Genomic DNA, 23,271 nt, shown 5'->3' on the forward strand with positions numbered 1-23,271 from the left:
AGCTGGGACTGGACAACAGGGGATGGATCTCTCGATAACTGTCCTATTCTGTTCAGTCACTCTGAAGCATCTGGCACTGGTCACAGTCAGAGACAGGTTACTGGTCTCGATGGACCATTGGTCTGACTTGGAATGGCCATTCTTATTTTGGAGTTTTAGGAATTAGCTTGTCAGAATCCAAATGTTGTACACACCTATTTATGATTTGTAATGTATTAATGCCCAGGACCCCATTGTGCTAGGTACTGTACAAACAAAAACAAAACAGTTCCCAACCAAAAGAGTTTACATGGATGACTATACTAAGTAAAGTGGAAGAACTGCACAGTATATGGAAAGCAATTACATCACTGAGACTGATGCAAAACACTACTATACCTTTAAAAACACGAGAAGATGCATGCTTGTGTTTGCCTCTTAGTTACATGGCATGGCACATACTAAACTTACCCCCAAAAAGCCCATTAGTCCTGCCTCAAAACTCTACAACCTCTGATATTGAAAATTACACAGGAGTTGCTTGAAAGTGATTTTACTCTCATTTAACTGCAGTTTTTGTTAGCCTGCTTCACAAGTGATTAAAACAAGGTAGAAAAATTCATGTTGTTATTACCTGAACTGTCTGATAAACCGAAGGATCAAATCCTTTCACAGTCACCTCCCGGAAAACTCTTGGCTCCAGTTCTTCTTTCGTCAGATCACAGTGATAAATAATACCTGAAACAGAGGTCAAATTTGTCAATTAGTGCACATGCATCATTAAAAAGACATTGGATTAAAAAACATGAAAGACTGTAACGATCGCAAAGTTAACCCAGTAGGGTAAAGAAGCAGCCTTGATACATTCTTAAATTTAATAATTGACATGTACTTCTTCACTGAAGAATGCAGAGCCTTTCTATATGCAAAGAAAAATTACCGCTGCCCATACTAAGCATGTGAAGTTAGAATTCCCACAACCAACTAAATACAAGGGGAAAAAAATTAAGCTGCTTTGCATTTACTAAGAATGATAAATCCAACAGAATTCAGATAATGGAAAGATTTAGGAGTCTACTTGGAAACGTGATGGGTTAATACAGATTATACCAATGTAGTTGAACAGAATTTAGTCTAATATGTTCACTTAGGGCCTGATCCTGCAAACACTTAAACATGTGAATAATTTTACTCATTTGAGTATGCTCAATGAAATCAGTGGGATTACTCATATGAGTAAAATTATTCACGTGCTTAAGCACATGACCATGATGAAGCTGGTAGACAAACTCGTTTTTAAAGGTCTGATTGAGGCAAAGCCGCACTGCCCCTGAGGGAATGGAGGCACTCTGCTCAGGGAAGCAGAAGGCCTTCTGGAACATCCATCACCCAGTGACAGCATACCTGCTGAAACACCCCTTTGTGGGGAACACCTCTCTATCCTCTGCACATTTATGGAGTGGGCAGAGCCATGCACCCATTTCCTCTTTACCGAGCCCTTCCCATAGGGGAATAGGGAGGAAAAGTCACTGTGCACCTGTGGAAGGGCCAGGCAGGATCTGGCTTTTAGACTGTAATTTTCTTTTCTAGGATTCAATCCTGCAAAGACTTAACCATGTGTTTAAACTCTCTGCCCCCATTCTGTTCTCTAAAATTCCTGAGAAAGATACGTTCTTCCCCAATGGTCTCCAAGGTGGTCAGTTGGTAGGAAAAGATAAGGACAGTCTTGTGGCCAAAGAACTGGACTGCAATGCAAGAGATCAGGGTTCAATTCCCAAACTTCCTGTGCGGTCTTGGACAATCACTTTGTCTCTCTGTGCCTTTGTTCCTCAGATGTAAAATTGGGATTATAGTGCTTCTCTCTCACCCTGTGTCTTGTCTATTCATATTGTATGCTCATCAGGACAGAGTCTTAACATATGTTTGTACAGTCCTTAACACAACGGGGCCTCAGACTTGGTTGGGAATCCTAGTGTGATACAAATAAACAATTTCAACAGCCAGCAGTCAATATCCTTAAGATAGGCTTGCAGGACAGAGGATCATTCTGTCAAAATCTGGAAAAAATTCAGGATCGGTGACAAACCTAGGATAGGGCTTTTTCTGATCAAGTGGAGCACTGCCCTTTCAAATTTAGATAAATTAAGATTAAAGAGGAAAACACAGTGTGAGGGTGATGGAGTGAGAGAACAAGATTTAGATTCTGTTTACTGGATTGTATGGAAGTACCAAAATTTACCATTTTTTTTTTTAATGATTTCTTCTCTCTAATAGGTACAATACCATCACCACTGAGAGAAACGCTCAGTGTCAAAGTATAAACAGCAGAGGTGCTGAGTGCAACTGTAGTAGAGAGCCAGTAAGTGGAACAAAAGTAAGGTCAGCCCAAATTGCCCGTCTATCTGTATACTGACTGACTTGACAACATTGCCGAAAATAAGATGCACATAGCCAGTTTGCAGATTCTCTTGGCTGCTTTCAGCACAGTACATTAATACAAAGTGAGTTTGTATCTAACAAACATTCAGTACTAGATCTCCTTACCTATCAGCAAAGAGGAAATAATATAAGACTTAATTATATCAGATGATTAAGGACAGAAATCTATGATTTAAGTAGCAGTAAGAAAATCTATTTCTTAACCCAAGTTGCTCCTCAGTACATCGTACTGTATTAACATGTAGTAGAAGTAGTAAAAAAGCAGGGACCATTTAAACAGCAGGGAGCTCAGAAAAGGAAAAGCAGCAAGAAATCTACCCCCTCCCTTAAATTATATAATTTGCTTACAAAACCCCAAACTAGCAATATTTGTCTCCTAGTCTCTCTGGCTATTACTATGAACAATTTTGCACCTACTCTGAACCCTTTCATTATACATTGGGACAAAAGGGCTGTTTATTTCACAAGGTAACTCCGGCCTCTTGCAGAAATAACTGGACACATGGTTTTGCTTGAAAGAAGCTTACAGGCCTTTTGCTTTTATCAACACTTAGGATGAGTCATTCCATTCTGCACTCATCATCCTTCCCCATCTTATCCAGCAATTATTTAGTTTACATAGCTAAGCCTTTATGCACAGCCTTGTTCTGCAGTCTGTTGAGGTAACTTCAAGATTTTACTTGCATGATCTTTCTGGTTGAAACTGGTGGGGTTTTTCTTTTCTGGCTCCACACTCAATTATCAACATTCCCAACACCGCCACTCATGTTGAGAGCATATATTGAGATCAGTTCCAATCTGGATACATAGTCTTCCCTGCCTCTCTTTTTACGCTTGAAACTGAGAAAAAAAAAAACTTATTTTAAGAAAATATTTTATGTTTTGTAGATTAATTTTCTTACTCTAGTGTAAAATGTAGAGAGAGTTTGGATGACAAAATGAAAAGGGTACTTTTCAGGGTATTAGGAGTCGGTTAAGTCCACTTTGACAGTAATCCCATCCAAACAAGCCATGTTCCGTCACAGATATTTCGTTTTTTTTTTTTTTTAAATTAAAAGGCCAGTGCACTTCCTCCCAGGCTAATGAACACCACTCCCTCCCAAACAACTGCATGCACATTATCTTCTATTGTAGCACATGAATTGTCTGTGTGAAAGTTATACTTCATGGTTAAAATTTGGCATCTATAGCAAGGACCACTTTCAGAAAAAAATATAGTTTAAGTTTGGAAGCTAAGACCTCCATGATCAGTTTTTAGCCAGTATGTTTGCCTTTAGAATGCATCAGTATTTTTCTAGGGACCTTGGTTCTCCCCCTTCCACCTATTTTACTAATCCAGGGATTAACTTCTGCTTGACTTTTGGGTAATCAAGAAAACTCAGTAACAACAGAATGTGTGTGGCTGCATGATGTGTTTATCACTCCGTGGACACTGTTAAATTAATTTGTTTGCATAGGGCCTGGTTTACTGAGCACCCATAGCTCTCTTTTCAGTCAATGAGAGTTATGTGCTCTCAATACCTCTGAAAGCCAGGACTCTAGACAGTGACTGGAGGGTCTCCGTAGCACAGTGGAGTGTAGGGCCTGTCACACACAAACTGTTTTTGGAATAAGTTCTGTGTGGCCAACTGTAAACTGCCACTAGTGAGAGAAAATCAGAATGCCACTGAGTGCGCCAATGTATTACTTCAACAGGAACTGCAGAGCAGAAACTGGGATAAATGCAAAATCATGAATTTTAACCATTTCTCCAGATGCAACTACTTGATATTTTGTTATTCAGAAGAAAGAAGTTTGGGTCAGTAGCACGTCATGGATCATACAAAGTAGAAGCTTGCTCTTCTATACATGATGGGAAAGCACACCCTTGTTTTAGCATCAAACTGTTCATTTTCTGGGCTGCACTAATGACCTAATTTTCAGAGACAGTTTATTAAGTATCTGTGGGCTGGTCAAAAGGTATTATCTGGCCCACTTTTACTTGATCATGCAGCTCTGCTCAAAGCACATTCGTACAGCCTCTAATCGGTGCTATGAAAGCAACACCAATTTCCTTCTTTAGGAGGACAGAATGAGCAAGAAGTTGCAATCTTCCATAGAACTCTTTGTAATATTCAGTCATTTCTGAACCCAGATCTCCAACGTATTAACTCACTGTAGAGCCATGAGATCCAAGAGTCTTCTCCATTAATATATTTTAAATGCACAGTCCAAACAACTACACACTATTTAGGGGAAAGCACCTTTTTCTATGTCTCTAAAGATCAAACCGAAATTCAATCTCATTATGTGTACAGTACCTCCTAAATTAAAGATCCATTGGGCAGGTCCCCTGTAAAAGGGGTAACACCTGAGGAAATAAACAACCTTACCTGGAGATAAAAAGGACATAAACTGATAAAATATTTGTGTGTCCTTTTTTCGGCCACTATATCCCACAATGCTGCCGACTTCCAAAGGAAAAGTCTTGAGATGTGTGCCAGTGGCTAGATCATGAAGTTGTAGAACATTCTTCACATCATGCAGGTAACACAAAACCAGGAAGTTGGACCTAACACAAGCAACCCATTCTGTAAAAGGGGTAAAAGAAAAAAAAGTAAAGTGAAACAAAATCCTGAAACTACTGTGGGAATGAAATAATTAAATATAACTAACCTTAAAAATTGCTTTAAACACACACACAAAACCTCTTATGGCATATATCTGATTAAAATTCTGTAAGCTTCAAAGTTTCCTTGCAGCTGTGAAAATAAACAGTTCTTCAAAATATCAGCAAAAGTTATACATAAATATGAAAGACAAGATGCCAGGAAAGAGCTGTAATATTCATAAGACTTACATTCTAACAAATACTTTTTCAAACCCCATGCAATTAATGTACACAAACTAAAAGATTTTTCTGTATCAGTGTTTAATGGTTCATGTTGCTATTGTATGTCCAGTGTTTCAAAGCTATATTGACAAAATCTACAATTTTTTCTTCATAAAAGGGTAATCTTTTTGTCAAAAATATATCAGGGAAATTATTTATGGAAGCATATGAGACTGAAAACTAAACCATAGCTTTTGTGCACAACATTTATGAGAATGAAAAGGCGAACAGCCGTGTACAGTACATTGCCATTTTTGTACCTTTTAAAGGATTCAGTAGACTATTCTTATGAATAAGAACTACTCCAATGTGATTAAGGATGCCTAATGGAATCCATGGAGTCCCAAGCTAGTGTTCTGAGAACACTAAAGTTATGAAGTTAAGACAAAGATTATATACTTCTTTTTCAGATGATTAATACTTAATATTGAAAAGTACTAAACCTTTAAGTATGAAGAGAAGCTATTTTGAAGTATACAGATTAAAGGACAAGAGCTAATTTTTAGTTAATGCGGTTACTTTGACATTAGTTAAAATATACCAAGCAATGTTGTCAGAAAAAGAAAAAAACTTAAGCATTTAGACACAAAGAAATATAAATATTCACACACCTTCACACTTCATATAATCTCTTAAAATGTACAAGTGTAAAATATTACATTGCAGATTGAAAAAAAACAACAACTTTAACTCTGCCCCTTCCAATGAGTCTAATCATGAACCAGAAATCCTCTTACAACTATCCAGCATACATCACCTACATTTCCAACCTGAGCTACAAACCTTCACAAATCCTCACTTAACTGCAATATGTAACTAACACACCACACTGCAGTTCATTCACCTCGTATGGGGACATACTCAGACTGCTTATATGTACTGGCTTTCAGATTGTAACTTCTCAGAGGCAAGGATGGTCATTTATCATGGTTGTACAGTGCATATCACGAGTACCAACCTGGTTGAGGCCTCTAGATATCATCAGAATATAAAAGCTAATTTCCGAGCAAGCATGTGTGTGTCATTTCTTTTAATCTAATAGAAGGCCAGTACAGAGTTTAGGACTTCCCAGATAGGGAAGATAGGTGTGCAGGAACCGAATTTTCATCTCACGGAAAATTTTGCATTTCTGAAAGAATTTTCACTCTAAATTGGAACAAAAAATCAGAAATGCAAAATTTTCCACAGGATGGAAATTTTGAAACATTTCAGTTTCAGAAGAACCTAAATGGAATTTTCTAACATTTCTGGGCTGGTAAGCCTGCAGAATGTTTTGATTTAATTGAATCAGCATTTTCTGACAGAAAACTGGTCTGTCGGAAAAATCTTTGACCAGCTCTATCCCTAAGGTACCTGATTCTACCCTACCACGCCCTAACCTGGGAAGCTTATGAGCTCTTTATGGTGCCAGTTTTCACATCACATATTATCATGTGGCATTCACCTGGGTACTTGGATGCTCTGCCTTAGCTTACAGATTAGATGTTGCTTGGTGCACACCATTCTTAGTATGTCCTAAAATGCCTGGGGTTTCTCTCGTGCCATAGGCTTTAGATCCCTATTAACCACATAATAAGCCTTTCTTTATTGACTTACACATAAGGGAAAAATTCAGCTTATAGAAAACTGCTTCTCGCTAAGTATTTCTGTCATTTAGGAAAAGGGTTACTTAGCTGGCAACTAACTAAAACATTTTCACTTACTCACAGTTGTTCCTTTGCCAAGTCAACTTCCTCAACCAAATTTTGACAAAATGGATACAGAGGTAAAGGATAAGAAAGGAGATTAGGGGAAAATATAAAATAAGTTCTCCTTTCTCTTGCCAGGTGATAAGTGGATAACAATTCTTGTCTTCTTCGGGCCAAAACTGTGGCTTCTTTCCCTGGCAGGAAGAGAACGTGGTCCATTTGGATCAGGTTGGAGGGCTGGATCACAGCCAAGGTCCAACTGTTGGACAAAGTTTTCTCCTGGCTCCTGGTTGCAAGAAACTGCAGATGCCATTAAATGAGCAGACAAAAACTAGACCTAGGATTGCCTAAGGGTATGTTGTTACACTAAGTAACATCATGACCAATAGTTTTTGCAACTACAGTAGAACCTCAGAGTTAAGAGTTACGAACTGACCAGTCAACCACACACCACATTTGGAACTGGAAGTACGCAATCAGACAGCAGCAGAGACCAAAAAACAAACGCCAATACAATACTGTGTTAAACGTAAACTAGTAAAAAAAAAGGGAAAGCAGCATTTTTCTTCTGCATATTATAGTTTCAAAGTTGTATTAAGTCAATGTTCAGTTGTAAACTTTTGAAAGAACAGCCATAACTTTTTGTTCAGAGTTACGAACATTTCATAGTTATAGACAACCTCCATTCCCAAGGTGTTTGTAACTCTGAGATTCTACTGTATAACTAGAAATAGAAAACAAAGAAAATCTACACAGAAACAAAGCAAGCAAAACAAAACTGACCAAAATATGACAAAGACCCATCTTACAGGTTGCCCTGGGTTTTAAACTCTTTATGGGAATTCAGGGTTTCCCCAACCGTCTTTTTAAACCAACTAGAGCAAAGCTGAACACAGACTAAAAACATGTCTGCACATCCAATTTTCAGAACAAAAGTTCCAGGATATGTTATGTTCTTCCTCGTCATCATAATTTTAGATAAGGATAACAAACTCTCAGAATTGTAGGTCAAAACTAATTTGTCCATAAAGCCTTAACTTTTTTAACTGTTTCTTTTCCTTATATAGGTCAGATCTGTCCTTCCACTGTTGTGACACCCTGGCTTCTGCTCACCTTTGAATCCTAATGACTATAGAGAGTCATCACCTTCCCCTCACCCTCTTTCCTGAAGGGCCAATGAAAATTTGACACTAGTTTAAAATTTTTAGTTATGTTATTTTAAACATTACATATGCAACTCAAGCGATTGACCCATTTTCTTCAGATTTTTGGGGAAAAAATTCTCCTGTTCTTTTAACGTAAACCTGGCAACTTTCAGGCCAAACCCAAACCCAGACACTTTATACTGGAATACTAACTGGAATTTTAATCATGGAGCCATGACCTGGTATAACAAGATACTGTAATAGATAAGTATGGCACTCTTTATAAAATAGTAGTTGCTATGGTGTGGAATAAATCTTATACGTGAGGACGGATAAAGAAATATAGTTTTACATTTTAATTTCTTACATCTTATTATGCATTTCAAGTTATAACATCATACCTAGCTCTAACTAAAATAAGAAATTCGACATTATTATTACATAGCCTCTTTTTATATGGTTCCTACGTACAATAGGCAGTTTTATTCAAACTGTAGAATCTGCAAGATGCCAAAGTTCAGGTTGGTTTTAGTTCATTTTAGAACTTTGGTTTATTAATAAAAATATGAACAAGAAAAAAGCATACTTGCAATAATGGCAATATTCTACTTCTGGCAACACAAGTAATTGTCAGGCCATACAAATATGGGCTGCGGAAGTGCAATTTGTGTTCCCAGTAGACAACGTACTTCTATAACTAGAAAATTCTCAAATTTTATATTAAAAATGTTCTGCATCTTAAAGCTGCATAAGATGATATATAAAGAGCTACACAGATTAATCTCAGAATTGGGTACAACCCATAACATGCATGCAAAAATATTTATTTAGTCTTTTATTCGTGAAAATACTCACTCCCCATCAAAAATATCAAGCAAAAGCTCTCCATTTTAAAATACAGTTGTGACAATCACTGATTCCTCACTGATTAGTTGGCTACACAATGTAATTTGATGGATCCTTTCAATACAGGTTAAAATTAATTAGATATTTTCACTTCCACCAAATTTCCCTTTGGGGGGGGGGGGAGAGGGAAAGGATAGCTCAGTGGCTTGAGCATTGGCCTGCTAAACCCAGGGTTGTGAGTTCAATCCTTGAGGGGGCCATTTAGGGATCTGGGGAAAAAAAATCTGTCTGGGGATCGGTCCTGCTTTGAGCAGGGGGTTGGACTAGATGACCTCCTGAGGTCCCTTCCAAACCTGACATTCTATTTCAATTTTTCAGGGCAAAGGCATCTAATTTCCACTGATACCTCTTACAAATACTATGGAGCATGCTTTGAAGGTGGTGATATTACCTCTTATTCACCCCTTTAGTACATTATGTGGTTATAAATAATCTCCACAAGGTGGAGAAAACAGATGACAAGATGAGGGAGGAGGGAAAGAGTATTTTCAAAAGTGCCTGAGGAGCACAAGTCCCATGGAAAGTCAATTGGACTTATACTCATAAATGCATAGGGCACTTTTGAAAGTCTCCCCCATAATGTATTTACAGAAAATAAATACTAGTATGGGCTATACAGGTACAGAAAGAGAAAAAAATTGAACCAGACTTAAAAGAACAGTAAAGAGCCTACATCTAAGCAAAGTGCTAAATTATCAAACTAAAATAATGCTGAATTGTTAATAATAACCATTTCTCTATATAAAACCATGAACTGAATTTCTCTGTACCCTAATCTCTGTTTTGAGAATTGGAGACACAAGACACTATTGTACTTTGTAGTCAAGCCCACAACCTTACCTCCTTTGCTGACACTCCAAGCACGTATCCAGAATGCTTTAACTGGTTTCTTTCCACCTCAAGGAAACTTCTAGAGTCTAGACTATATATCCAGAAAGTTTCCTTTTTAACCAATATGTAGCCATCATAATATTCTCTGGCACATATTTATTAACATTCACAAACTACTGTATATGTTACAGCTAAAAGAAAAAGATGATGCCCGTTATGGACTTCTTAAACAAACCCATACAAACCACATTTTATAACGGTGGTGCAAATGGTTAAAGAACTGAATTTGCTGTTATGATACTGAATGCTGTTTTCCTTGGATGAAATTCTCCCGAAGTGCCAAGTTGTGTTTTCAAGGCCCCCCGGCCCACTTTGGGGGTGGGAATGGTTACACCAGGTGAGGGGACTACTGGAGGTGAGCTGTAAGAATGGCTACACAATATTAAATTCTGCAGAGATAGTGACTCAAAGCCACTACAGAGAGAGCACAGAGGAGCTGTGTTGCAACTCTACACACTGCTTGTACATTGGGGTTTGTGTGGATTTTGTTACAACCAATCTACAAGGGGTTTTCAGCACTGAGCTGTTTTTTTCTAGGCTTTGGAGAGAGGCTTAGAGTAAAATTTTAGTCATGAATAATGCCTGGGAGCTCAGAAATGTGTCAACAGTTCCAGTTTAGGAGAGATTGTCCAGACCATATTTTTATAAATACGTGTTAATATTTTAAAAAAAAGTCCCTTTAGTACAATGGATTTCACTGGGGTCAAGGATGTGTCTCTGTTCCACCAACAAAATTTCCCTCCTAATAATTTTAATATGGTTTTAGGTGCAGTATGTTGAATTCCTTCATGTCAAAAATCCATCCTGAAAACTTAAAGTACTGAAATTAGTGCTGACCCTTTATTTTTCCAGTGCTAGACACATCATGTCAAGCAATCCAACTGGTACAGATGCATATTGACATTCTTATGCTGAAACACTGATGGAGGAGAAAAGAGAACCAAAATGAAGACAAGATCCATGTGCAAATAATTCCTAAGAGGAAACATCAAACTCACTTCCTGAGCAAGCACATGTGTCAACCCCATTAATAAGGGGAACATTTTGATGGAGCTTCAAAGCTTGAGTTGAAAGACAGCTGCTAATGTGCAATTTTCCTTTCTTCTGCCATGTGAGTTAGTCCACGTTTCAGAGTCACAGTTATGTTTGTAGAACTCATAGAAAATAACACTTTCCCCCCACTACAATAAACCTAGAGTTATTTATGTGTAGGAAGACCTGCAAAGACAATATTAACAGTTTACAGAATTACTCAATTGTAGATTTATATTATAAGTGGCCCTATCTAACAAACACATAAAAAGGAGGCAAAGGACACCCTAAAATAAGATCCCAACACATTTAAGGTCAGTTGCAAAACTCCCACTGGCTTCAACAAGGCTAGGATTGTACACCTCCTCTCAGACAACCCATATTGCCATACATGCATGAGTAGGGTGACCAGACAGCAAGTGTGAAAAAATAAGAAAAAGACCCAAAAATCAGGACTGTCCCTATAAAATCGGGACATCTGGTCACCCTATATGTGAGAGAGGAAAAAAGTGCAAAGTTGTTCTGAAGCTGCAAACATTGGGGAACTAAGCCTCTCAAGAAACCCAGGGCTATGCCTTGCTCAATCATGACTGGTGCGGGTTTGCCATGGTATCTTTTGAGAAAAAAGCCATGACGGACCTGTGGTAGCCCTGGTCATGAAAAGTCAGACAAAGATTTCAGTCAAAGATGTGCTTCTGGACTAGAACATCTCCTGTCTGTGGCTCATGGACTGTCTCTTGGCCTGAGCATGCTCTGGTTGTGTGAGCATCTCAAAGGCAGCTCAGAGTTGTTGCTAGGAAACTCTGGGGATAATCCACACCCCCAACTACTAAATGGTTTCTATACAAGCTCACCAATCTGGTCCTTTGGGTAGCTGCCAATTCCCTGCTCCCGACTAGCCTTCTGTGCAATTCACAGTGTATTTTCTTAAGGCTCTAAACAAAGTTTGTGCAACTGTTCCTCAAGAATATTCATGCATCCATTCACTCACCCACTTTCAATTTGCATGCAAAACTCTCCAGCGTAAAAAGTCATGGATATTTTTAAAGACAACATGAAAGTAATGGAATGCATAAGTCTCCTGATAGTTGGAATAAACATATAGTTATTACTCACAGAGATAACAATCCCTTCTCATCAGGATCAACAATTTTGTGACCCTGATTCCAAAGTTTGATTTTGTTCTCTGACCTAGTTTTGCTATAATCTTACTTTTATTGGAATATATTTGATTATAGAGTTTTTAGTTTTCAGATCTTGTCTCTCCATTGAAATGCACTATATACTTAAAAGCATTGAACAAGTAAGCTCTGCAAGAATGTACAAACTTTTTGACACATTGCACTTAAGTTTTATATTGATTGGGCAATGCCCAGAGGTTTGGAAGGGTGCTTTATAGTGAATTTAAATAAAAAATGCAATTAGAAATCTGTGTTATACCAACAGCAAAATAATGACAGAAAGGTTATTTTATTACCAAACTTTGCCATAAAAAAGATGCCTACAGGGCAAGGCTTAGGTATTTATAATGTTAGCAGGCTCCAAATCTGAGGCTTAAAACTGAGAAAAAAAGTGATAAGATAAATAACATTTTGCACTTGTATATAACCTTCTACATGAGGGAATAAAAGTACTTTAAAATACTGAATTAAGGCTTACAAGACCTTGTGAGGTAGGGAAGTGTTGCTATTCTCATTTTGGAGAGGGGAAATTGAGGCACAAAGCTGTTAACTGAGTTGCTTAAGGTCACTTAAGTCTGTGACAGCCAGGAACATAAAACTCATCTTTGAGTCCTAAGTCTTAAATTACTACGTAAAAATAGCACCTTTTTACTCAATAGACCCATTCAATATTGCTATTCAGAGTCTGTCAGAGTTATAGGGTAGCTCAGGGGTGGGCAAACTTTTTGGCCCGAAAGCCACATCTGGGTATAGAAATTGTATGGCGGGCCATGAATGCTCATGAAATTGGGGTTGGGGTGTGAGAGGGGGTGAGGGCTCTGGCTGGGGATGCTGGCTCTCGGGTGGGGTATTCAGGATGTGGGAGGAAGCTCCAGGCTGGGGCAGGGGATGCGTGGGTTGAGGGCTCCGGCTGGGGGTGCGGGTTCTGGGGTGGGGCTGGGAATGAGGGGTTTGGGGTGAAGGAGAGTGCTCTGGGCTGGGATCGAGGAGTTCGGAGGGCGGGAGGGGGATTGGGCCTGGGGCAGAGGGTTAGGGTGCAGGGGTGGGGTAGCTCAGGGGTGCAGGCTCCAGGCAGGCTCCCAGAAGCAGCGGCACGTCCACCCTCCGGCTCCTACGTGGACGGGTGGCCAGGTGGCTGAGCTGCATGCTGCCCTGTCCGTAGGTGCTGCCCCTGTAGCTCCCATTGGCCATGGTTCCCAGCCAATGGGAGCTGCAGGGGTAGCGCTTGGGCCAGGGGCAGTGTGCAGAGCCCCCTGGCTGCCCCTACATGTAGGAGCTGGAGGGGAGACATGCCGCTGCTTCTGGGAGCAGTGTGGAGCAGCCCCAGACCCTGCTCCCCACTCCCCAACGGGAGCTCGAGGGCTGGATTAAAATGGCTGGCGGGCCAGATCTGGCCTGCAGGCTGTAGTTTGCCCTACCCTAGACTTGCTGCACCTCTGTCCCCTCTCTAGTTTTCCAGATTGCAGCCCCACAGGTATCAGGCCCCATGACTTTTACCTCTCTTTGAGGTGGAACCATGCAATTCTTCCACTTTTAGACCAGGTGCTGGGCTACAGTATCTTGTGTGCTGACTGTTTGCCCAGCAACTCTGAGTGAGTCTGGTCCTTACCTTCAGGAATCTGCAACCAGTAGATTACAATGACTCAAAACAGCCTTCTTAAAACAAAAGTATTGTTTATCTAACGATAGGAACTAAGCATACATAAGAGAATAAGGCTTTTTAAAACAGCAAAAGGCCTGTCTTATCCCACAGCTTAAGTCTTGCTCCAGACCCCTAACCTTTGGGGAGATGGTCTCCCCCATAATTTGTCTATGTCTCACTCTTAACCATTCCAGGATGCTTTGAACTCCTCCTTCCCCCGAAGACTGAGTAACTCCGAGGAAGACATGGTTGGCAAGCCTAGCAAGGGGTCAAACCAGGGCACCAATGTGAACAGCTCTTGCACAGTCTCAAGTGTTTGCTGTGAAGGGTATATCAGGAACCCCCTTTGCCTTTCTGGGGGCATTTCCTGACAGCCCTGCTATTGAATTAACTCAATATATGCATACAATAAACACGACAATCCCAGGTCAAGATATAAATTTAGAAATCATTACAGCTAACTCCAAACTCAGAGTCCTATCTATTCACTTTAAATGACTGCTCTTTATTCTTGGTACCCCTGCAAAGCCAATATATCGATCTATGACTGAATGAACAGAAGGCTCTATTCTAGTTTGTGCATTACCAAAATAATTCTTTACTTAGTTTCAATCAGTTACACCTGAATAGAATTGCCAACTTTCTAATGGCTTGTAACCGGACCCCTGAGGCCCTGCCCCTTTGCCACCTCCTCCCCGAAGGCCCTGCCCTTTCTCTGCTTCTTCCCCCAAGGTCCCACCCCTTCTCCACCTCTTCCCCCAAGGCTCCACCCCATCAGTCACTCCTCTCCCCACCTTCCCCCATTGCTTGCTGGATCATCTCAAGGAGCCTATCTGCAGGTAGGAGGTGGCCCCGGCTGAGCCGGGACTGGTGCAGGTTAATGACCTGGCACCTCCAATGACCCTGCAGTAGCCCGACTTTTGGTTTGGGTGCCATTTAGGATTGCCAGGTCCCCTAAATGCCTAGACTTTCCCATTGAAAACCTGGCACCTGGCAATCCTAAATGGTACCCGGACACAGAAGCCAAAAAATGGACTGTCCGGTTTAAAACACAGATGGGTGGCAACCCTACACCTGAAGCCAGCAGTATCACATAGATGTAACTGAGGGCCTAATCTCCCTTTATTCATAGTGAAGATGCACATGATGGAATGAATCTTGCTTTTCTCTCACAGTGCATGGTGAATTTCTGCAAGGCGATCAGTAAAGGGGAGGAGGGAGAAACAAAACAACCACCATTGTTTCACCTGTAAACAAACACATCTGATTCAGTATCACTGGCAAATAATAAAACATGGAGCCCTATGGAACTGTTTTTAAAGTAACTCTACTCTCTCTTTTGAGTTGCAATGTATAACTACATTGGAAGTTTACTAAAATCGGCTTCTTACAGCCTTTGCTTAGGGGCCAATAATTGGGCCCCAGGCGAGCTCCAAAAGGGAGGAATCCTCCTCCGCACATTCCAGAGGGGAAGTGAAGCCATTTCACAACTTGTGCTCCGGACTAAGGGTTGAAATACATTCCGTGGCTTTATTGTCTACTCTCCTTTTCTCTGCTGCTGGAGAAATGCCAAAGGCCTAGGCAGCGTGACTCTTTCCTCCAACAATCCCCTGTATGACAGGTGCAGGGAGGCTCTATAAGCACAGCTAAATTCAACAGGATTTTGACAAAAATCAAGAATATCGCCCTAGGAAAATGAACAATACTTTGTCAAAAGGATAGCGTGAAACTCCTGCAGTCAAGCATTCAGGGGGGAAATTAGTGATATGTAGGGTCTAGAGAAGAAAAAAATAATGTCAACCAGTGAAAATTCGTATTTTTACCTTTCCCCCATGTCTCACTATACCATTGCCAGTCCCCAGCAGTAAAAATCTAGCATAACCTGCTTCAATGGCATATTCTATCTTCCTATCTGTTCTTACATTACCCATCATAATGGGGTCATGATCCTACATAGGGCCTTTGGGAGCTATCACACTATATTTGAATATAGGCACTAAAAAAAATACTTTTGGAGGTGGCCACACTGGTAGCAAGGGAACATTAATTCCTTTCCCCCCCAAATATAGAAGACACCAAACTGAAGGATGTATGGCCTTGGGGGGAGAGGCAGTGTAGGGGTGGGGCCTTGAGGGAAGAGGTGGGGGAAGAGGTGGGACCTCATGGGTCCAGTTACCAGCCATCCTGAGGGAGATAATCTAAACTTCATACTGAACTCACCTTGCTGTGCTTAAACAAGCTCTGTGGTCAGGAGCGCCGCCAGGATTTCCACCGCCCTAGGGCGGCGGAAGGTCCCACCCCAAAATGCCGCCCCCCCACAGAGGCGGCAGAAGGTCCCGCCATAGAAATACCGCCGCGGTCGCCGCCCCCCAAATTGCGGCGCCCTAGGCAACCGCCTAGGTTGCCTAATGGGTTGCGCCGGCCCTGTCTGTGGTATGTAAGATCTCACATTGTTCCGAGATCCCTCTGATGAATGACCTTTGCACACTTAATACTGCCTTTGTTATCTTTTAAACTTGCACTTTAATATTAATTCATAAATATCTGTCAAGGTTTATACTCTGAGAATTAAATGTAATACAACACAAATGCTTTCCAGTTGGGGGAGCATGGGTGGGAATGAATCTCATAGCAAATGCAGATGTCCTGGGGCCCTTACTTAACTATTTTCATTTTAAAATGGTTGGCATTTGTTTTTTTCCCCTTCGTTCACTGATTAGAGTTCTAAATTTATCTTTACTTTGTGTGAAGTGTCTACTGAGAATTAAGTAAACCTTGACAGTGCTCACTGTTTGGGAGAGACTGACTCAAAATAAGAATGCAAATGAATAATTCTTTACGCTCTGTGCTTTTAAACATCTGTCATATTTACAACCCCATATTATCGGAATACATTTGTTTTTTCAAAGTTTTATGGAACTCGTAATGCAGAACTGGTTCTCAAACACAAGTTAAAGCCCACGGCCAACTGTACCTGGGAGGACTGGGTCAGTAAAGCCAAATTAAATTAAATTCACTCATCTCTTGGTATGTGTATTTTTTTGTTAGTTAGGCTTTAGCTGCACTACAAATGCAGTAGGACATATTACCTTATATTCTGTGGAAAATTTTTGCCACTCGAGAACACTGGCAGAGTTTCATATTTATTAATCCTGACTCACAAAATCTACTTCCATTATAATGTGGTGGTTGTTTTATGAAATTCAGACTATGTTCATATCCAGAAAAGGAGAAAATATGGCTAACAAGTAGATCATGGAAATGTAGCAGAATTCTGAGTTACAGATTTCCATATTCCATTCTAAGCAAGAAAAACATTTGTGACTTTGAGCAATAGTTGCTAAAATGTTTATGATTTCCAATACTGTTAATTATATCTGGGTACATAATCACTATTATATACAACCAATTGGACAAGCAGACCCCCCACAACCTCTGAAAAGCTCATTATCAGAAGCAAGCTCCCCACAAACCAGGAGTCTGGACAAACCAACTCAAAGTGGCACCCTGACAGAACAACAGATGCAAAACCACATATCTCCACTGCTACAATGATCAACTCTCCCCGCCCTCGCCCCCAACACACCTTTCAAGCTCCATGGATCCTACACTTGCCTACCACAACATGTGGTGTACCTCATCCAGTGCACTAAATGCCCAGATAACAACGATGTGGGTGAATCTAGGCAATGCCTAGGCTCTTGAATGAACTAACGCAGGAAAATGAAAAAAAGACAAAACACCCTATCACCTATTACTTTTCACTAAGCAGTCACACTACATCTGACCGATCAACCCTCATCCTCAAAGAAAACCTGCACAACACTCTCAAAAGACAAGCCTGGAAACTTAAATTCATTACTCTTCTAGACACTAACTATCATAGATTGAACAGAGACACTGGATTTATGGCTTATTACAACAATCTGTAACCCACTAAACCCCTCTTTATGTTCTATGGCTGCAGAAGTGTTAACAGGTGACCTTACCTTGAATAAAAGAACAGGAGTACTTGTGGCACCTTAGAGACTAACAGATTTATTAGAGCATAAGCTTTCGTGGACTACAGCCCACTTCTTCGGATGCATATAGAATGGAACATATATTGAGGAGATATATATACACACACACACAGAGAGCATAAACAGGTGGGAGTTGAATGGTCCCTTACAATATGTGCTAACTACTTATGCTAAACCATCTGCTGTGGCACCGGAAGAAGAAGAGCTCCGTGCGGCTCAAAAGCTCATTTCTCTCACCAACAGAAGTTGGCCCAATAAAAGATAGTGCCTCACTCACCTTGTCTCTCTAAGCAGCAAATACTCATTTAACCTTTGAATTCTTATAGTCATAGCTTTTGTAGGAGGCGTTTTATTACCGTGTCATCTTTGTAACAAATAAAATCAAATTCACTTGACTCTAAGGCTTTCATGGCAATAAATTATTAAGTGCCGTCTGCTATAATTGTGTCTTTTCAAACCAAATCTTGGAAGGATTAAAGCAATATGATATAATGGCAGGCTGGTCTTTCTTCACTACAATAGCTTGCTCTTTAGGAATGAAGGATTCTGGTTTAATCAGCTGCAATCTAGTGTTATTTTCTTTTATTCAGAGTTATGTCTCAAGATTGTTACAAGCACAGAGGAATGCAGCCCTTTAATTTACAGGTGCCATCATATTTTACCAAACTGTTTTAGATTATTTCATTTTAGTGTTGGCTTTAATATATATTTAATCCCCATTATCTAATGAAGCCACTCACCCATTGTAACAATTATTTTACATAGCTATCTTTATAGAGCTAATTATAGAGTACATGCAGGGCTTAAATTCTCAGAGTATTTCTTGGAGCCTCTTATACTCCCAACATGCTAGAAAAATTCCAGGGGGATTGAAAATGTTTACCGGTACTCCGCTCTGGACATTGTATATTATTGTGTATTGCTGCTCTGCATGTATGTATAGTGAAATTTTGATTATCCAGACCACAGTCACCCGAAACTTTCAGTTCACTGCAGGTCGGATATGTCCACTGATGTTTGGGTTGAAGTGTTTGAGCAATTTTTTAGTTTCTAATGGCCACTGCCCTCAGTACTCTCATTTATCTGAACCTTTGGTTATCTAAATGAGGTCCTAGTTCCGTTTGAATACTCAAGGTTGCCAAATATAATCCCTTAAAGAGGTTTTTGATGCATTAAAAAAATTATTATATGAATATACATACATACTCAATTTGACTTTGAGTATAGAATAGAAAAGCTGAAGCAGAAATCTGCTGTGAAATAACCCCTCATGTGCTAAAACTAAACATCAAGGTAGAGCACAAGATTTTCATTCCCGAAAAGTAGTAACAAAATGTATTAGTGCCAAGATCAATAGCATTTGGGCACTGTCAGACTTTTAGCTATATATTTAACTCAAACCCATGTTTTACATTGCTGTTACCTATGACTTAAATACAGCTTCAGAGATTGATGAATAGTTAACAGAGACCAGAATGGAAGATAATTTGTCACTTTTAACTATTATTTATTATACATATAGCACTGAAAACGTACTCCACCCTACACAAATAAAAGATGAAGGAGCTCCCTGCATCAAAGAGCTTACAATCTAAAATAGAGACCTAGAGGGCTCAATATTCGAGTATGACCAAGCTGTGCTTGCCACCTTTGCAACCCCAAAACCTTGCGACAGCCAAAGGCCCATTTTGACTTTGTGCATAACTTGGAATAGCATAGTCCAGTCATGCTCCATCCCCCCCCCCCCAAATAATCCCTGTACCAGGGATAGAGATAGGAAACGGTGGTGTAGAGCTGGCTAAGGTGGTTCTATGCCAGATAGGGATTCCTCATGCTGGGGGATTTCTCAGCTGCCAATTTAAAGCGGCTTTACAGCCCTTTTGTGGCATATAGAACCCAGGGTATGGCGAGGATGTGGCCCAGAGACTGCTGGATACACTGGGAAATCCAAAGGAGGGAATCATCCATAGAGTTCTTAAAACATTATTCTCATGAACTCACAGCTTCTGGATGTCATGGAAGAAGTGATCTAACAGTGTTTTGGAAGAGAAGAGAGCGGAGGCTGTGTTAGCTGGGATACAGCAGTCACTTTGTAAGTATACAGGACTCTATTATTTCATCACCAATGTAAAAAGCTATGCATAGGAAAATTTCCACAGAATCAGTGAGGGGATTTGAACAAAAAAAAAAAAAAACTGGTAAACAAATGTGTAGTTTTCAAACAGCCATTATTATGCAAGTCAGGTATAATTACACAATGTACTGTAGGAGCATGGAGCACCTAAATGTATTAAACTTTGAAACACTGGGATAAAGATGCATCAGGATAGGCTTTTCTACAATATCTACAATTAATTCACACACATAAATACTAAAAGTTTTCCAAAATGAGTGAGTTAGTGCAAAGTTCTGGAATTTATTGTACTGCATCTTTATTTTAATTAATTCAAAATCAGAAGGTCCTGCTTTCACTTTTCCTTAAAAAACAAAATTCAAAATATCAAATACTCTACCCACCTCTTTTATGCCATCAAATCTTGCCTTTCAGCACTCCCAGTTCCTGTCAGCTCAAGAACGACAGATCAAACCTGTGTCTCAAAGTCTGATCCCCTGGCTTATAGTGTACCATACCACTGTTAAGCTAGCTCTTATTTTTGTCTGCTTAGAGGGCCCCAGTTAACATAAGAAACATAAGAACATAAGAACGGCCGTACTGGGTCAGACCAAAGGTCCATCTAGCCCAGTACCCGGTCTACCACCAGTGGTCAATCCCAGGTGCCCCAGAGGGAGTGAACCTAATAGGTAATGATCAAGTGATCTCTCCCCTGCCATCTATCACCACCCTCTGACAAACAGAGCCTAGGGACACCATTCCTTACCCATCCTGGCTAATAGCTATTAATGGACTTAACCTCCATGAACATATCTGAGTGCCTGACAAATGTTAAATCAAACTCCACAAAGCCCCATGAAATGGGGATAAAATTAGCTTCATTTTATAGATAGTGAAGTGAGGCTCAAAGAAAGAAGCAATTTGAGCAAGGTCACACAGGAAGTCTGCGACAAATGTAGGAACTGAACCTACATCTCTCAAGTCTTAGTCTGGTGCCTTAACCAAAGTTATCCTTCAACTCAAAAGAATCCCTATAAATGTAAATAGGAAAAAAAAAGGGATCTAAAAGACAAGCCCTTTTCAAAAAGTAGCAGACTGACTTGGAAAAAAAACAAAACAGGACATCTTTCACTTGGTTTATATTCTTACCTAGAACGTCTCTCTCATGCTCAGGGACAAGCACTTTCCATTTGGATTCATCTGAATCACTGAAGTCAATATTGATTAATCGATAATTTGGAGCATGGCGGTTTGTCTTGAAAGTGAACACCGTTCCCTCATTGGTGACATAGTCATACTCGCCATCAAAGTTGTCTATCAGCTTCACCCATTGAAGAATTCCTAAGAGCAAACAAATCATTCATATTAATTCCTTACTCTTTAAACAAGAAACATTTTAATACTTCACAATAAAGTTCTTCTGACTGCACCGTAGCGTCTTCCTCCTTCTGCAATAATGACTGTATTAGTTATTCCTGCATATAATCGCAAACAAGCCTTGTGGTGAATACTTAATGAATAGCAGCAGCGATCTTACCAATTCAGAAATGAAATTCCAACACATTGTTACTTTACAGCATTTGGTACTTACCCAAAGGAAGATCAGACATCAGTATTAATTAAAAAGTAATTTTTAAATTTGTGTGGCATGAATCTTTGATTTTCCTAGGAACTTTTGAAAATGCTTCATTGGGTAAAATAAGGGCAGTTTGCTTTTAAATCTGAATTGGCTTGATTTTGTCACTTTATATCACAACCTCAGAATTGAATAAATTTGGGGATGGGAACAGACTGTATGACAAATTCCAATACTTTTCCTCTTACATTTTACTATGTTTATATAGGTATATAGGACTCTAGAAAGAAAAGAAGGCAAGAATAAACCAGATATACAATATTTTATGCTATGTCCAAAACCTAACCAATCAATTACACTTCTTAGATGCAGCATCTGCCATACTGAAAATCAGATCCTTATTAAAGTAGAGGATACAAGAACATCACCACCAATTGCCTGCTTGGGGGATTCAAAAACATCCAAAAGAACTGAGGCTTGATTCTATGCCATCAAGGACAGAGACTGTCACAGTTTTAAAGGCCTGAAGGGATCATTGTGATCATGTACTCTGACCTCCTATTTGCACAGACCACAGAACTTCCCCAAAATAATTTCTAGAGTATAACTTTTAGAAAAAAACCCTAATATTGACCTACTATTGTCAATGATGGAGAATCCACCACAGCCCTTAGCAAACTGTTCCAATGGTTAATTACTTTCAGTTAAAAATTTACACCTTATTTCCAGTCTGAATTTGTCTAGCTCAACTTCCAGCCACTGGATTGTGTTAGAATTTCTCAGCTAGACCGAAGAACTCATTATTAAATATTTTGTTCTGCATGTAGGTACTTGCAGACCTAGACTTTTCTTTGTTAAGCAAAACAGATAACCCATATGTGTAGGTTAAGTTGATATACAACAGGGATTTGCAACCTTTGGCACTCGGCCTGCCAGGGTAAGCACCCTGGTGGGCCAGGCTGGTTTGTTTACCTGCCGGATCTGCAGGTTCGGCCGATCGCAGCTCCCACTGGCCGCGGTTCGCCGCTCCAGGCCAATGGGGGCGGCGGGAAGTGACGGCCAGCACATCCCTTGGTCCACGCTGCTTCCCACAGCCCCCATTGGCCTGGAGCGGCGAACCACAGCCAGTGGGAGCCACGATGGGCCAAACCTGCGGACGTGGCAGGTAAACAAACCTGCCCGGCCTGCCAGGGTGCTTACCCTGGCGTGCCGCATGCCAAAAGTTGCCGATCCCTGATATACAATGTACTGGCTCCATAAAACACCACATCAATTTATTTTTAAATCACCCCCCATTCAGTAATATGAACTGAAATAATGCAAGAAAAGTAGAGATTATAATTGAGCTTTAATTGCTGCAAGTAAAAAAGCCAAAACAATCACTAAGAGAGCTATTGGGTGGCTCAGGCCACTTTAACAGCATTTAATGTAACAAGTTAGTTTATCAGAGCCTTCTAATGCAACAATAAAGCTAACTTCTCTTAATTGCCATTCTGGTTTGAGAAACCTTCCTCCTCTTTACATGAAAGGTGATCTATGCACCAACTAAATCTATTTATATCACAGCAATACACTTTTTTTTAATCATTTACTTTTAACTTATATTAAATAATTTATAGTGAAATGAAGGCTGCTTGCGAATTGCATATTGGATCAGACCTGCGTTCTATCCAATTTGGTATTCTGTCTCTGACAGTGGCCAGCACCATGTGGAAAAATCCTGTCTCCAATGAAGTCAATTGGAGTTTTGACATTGACTTCAATGGAGCCAACAGTTTACCCCAG

General features: G+C 40.1%; 1 protein-coding gene across 2 annotated transcripts in view; it reads right to left on the reverse strand.

The window, feature by feature from the left end:
• The window catches only part of PREP (prolyl endopeptidase), a 170,104-nt gene that overhangs the window by 52,330 nt on the left and 94,503 nt on the right, over positions 1-23,271 (reverse strand). For both annotated transcript variants that reach the window (XM_008164904.4, XM_065588275.1), the window contains 3 exons: positions 21,060-21,251; positions 4,791-4,988; positions 614-717 (listed from right to left, as the gene is read on the reverse strand). In XM_008164904.4, coding sequence (XP_008163126.1) covers positions 614-717; positions 4,791-4,988; positions 21,060-21,251 — 494 coding nt within the window. The remainder of the gene's footprint in view (positions 1-613; positions 718-4,790; positions 4,989-21,059; positions 21,252-23,271) is intronic.

The sequence above is a fragment of the Chrysemys picta genome, chromosome 3 (genome assembly GCF_011386835.1).
Source record: "Chrysemys picta bellii isolate R12L10 chromosome 3, ASM1138683v2, whole genome shotgun sequence".
NCBI lineage: Eukaryota > Metazoa > Chordata > Testudines > Emydidae > Chrysemys > Chrysemys picta.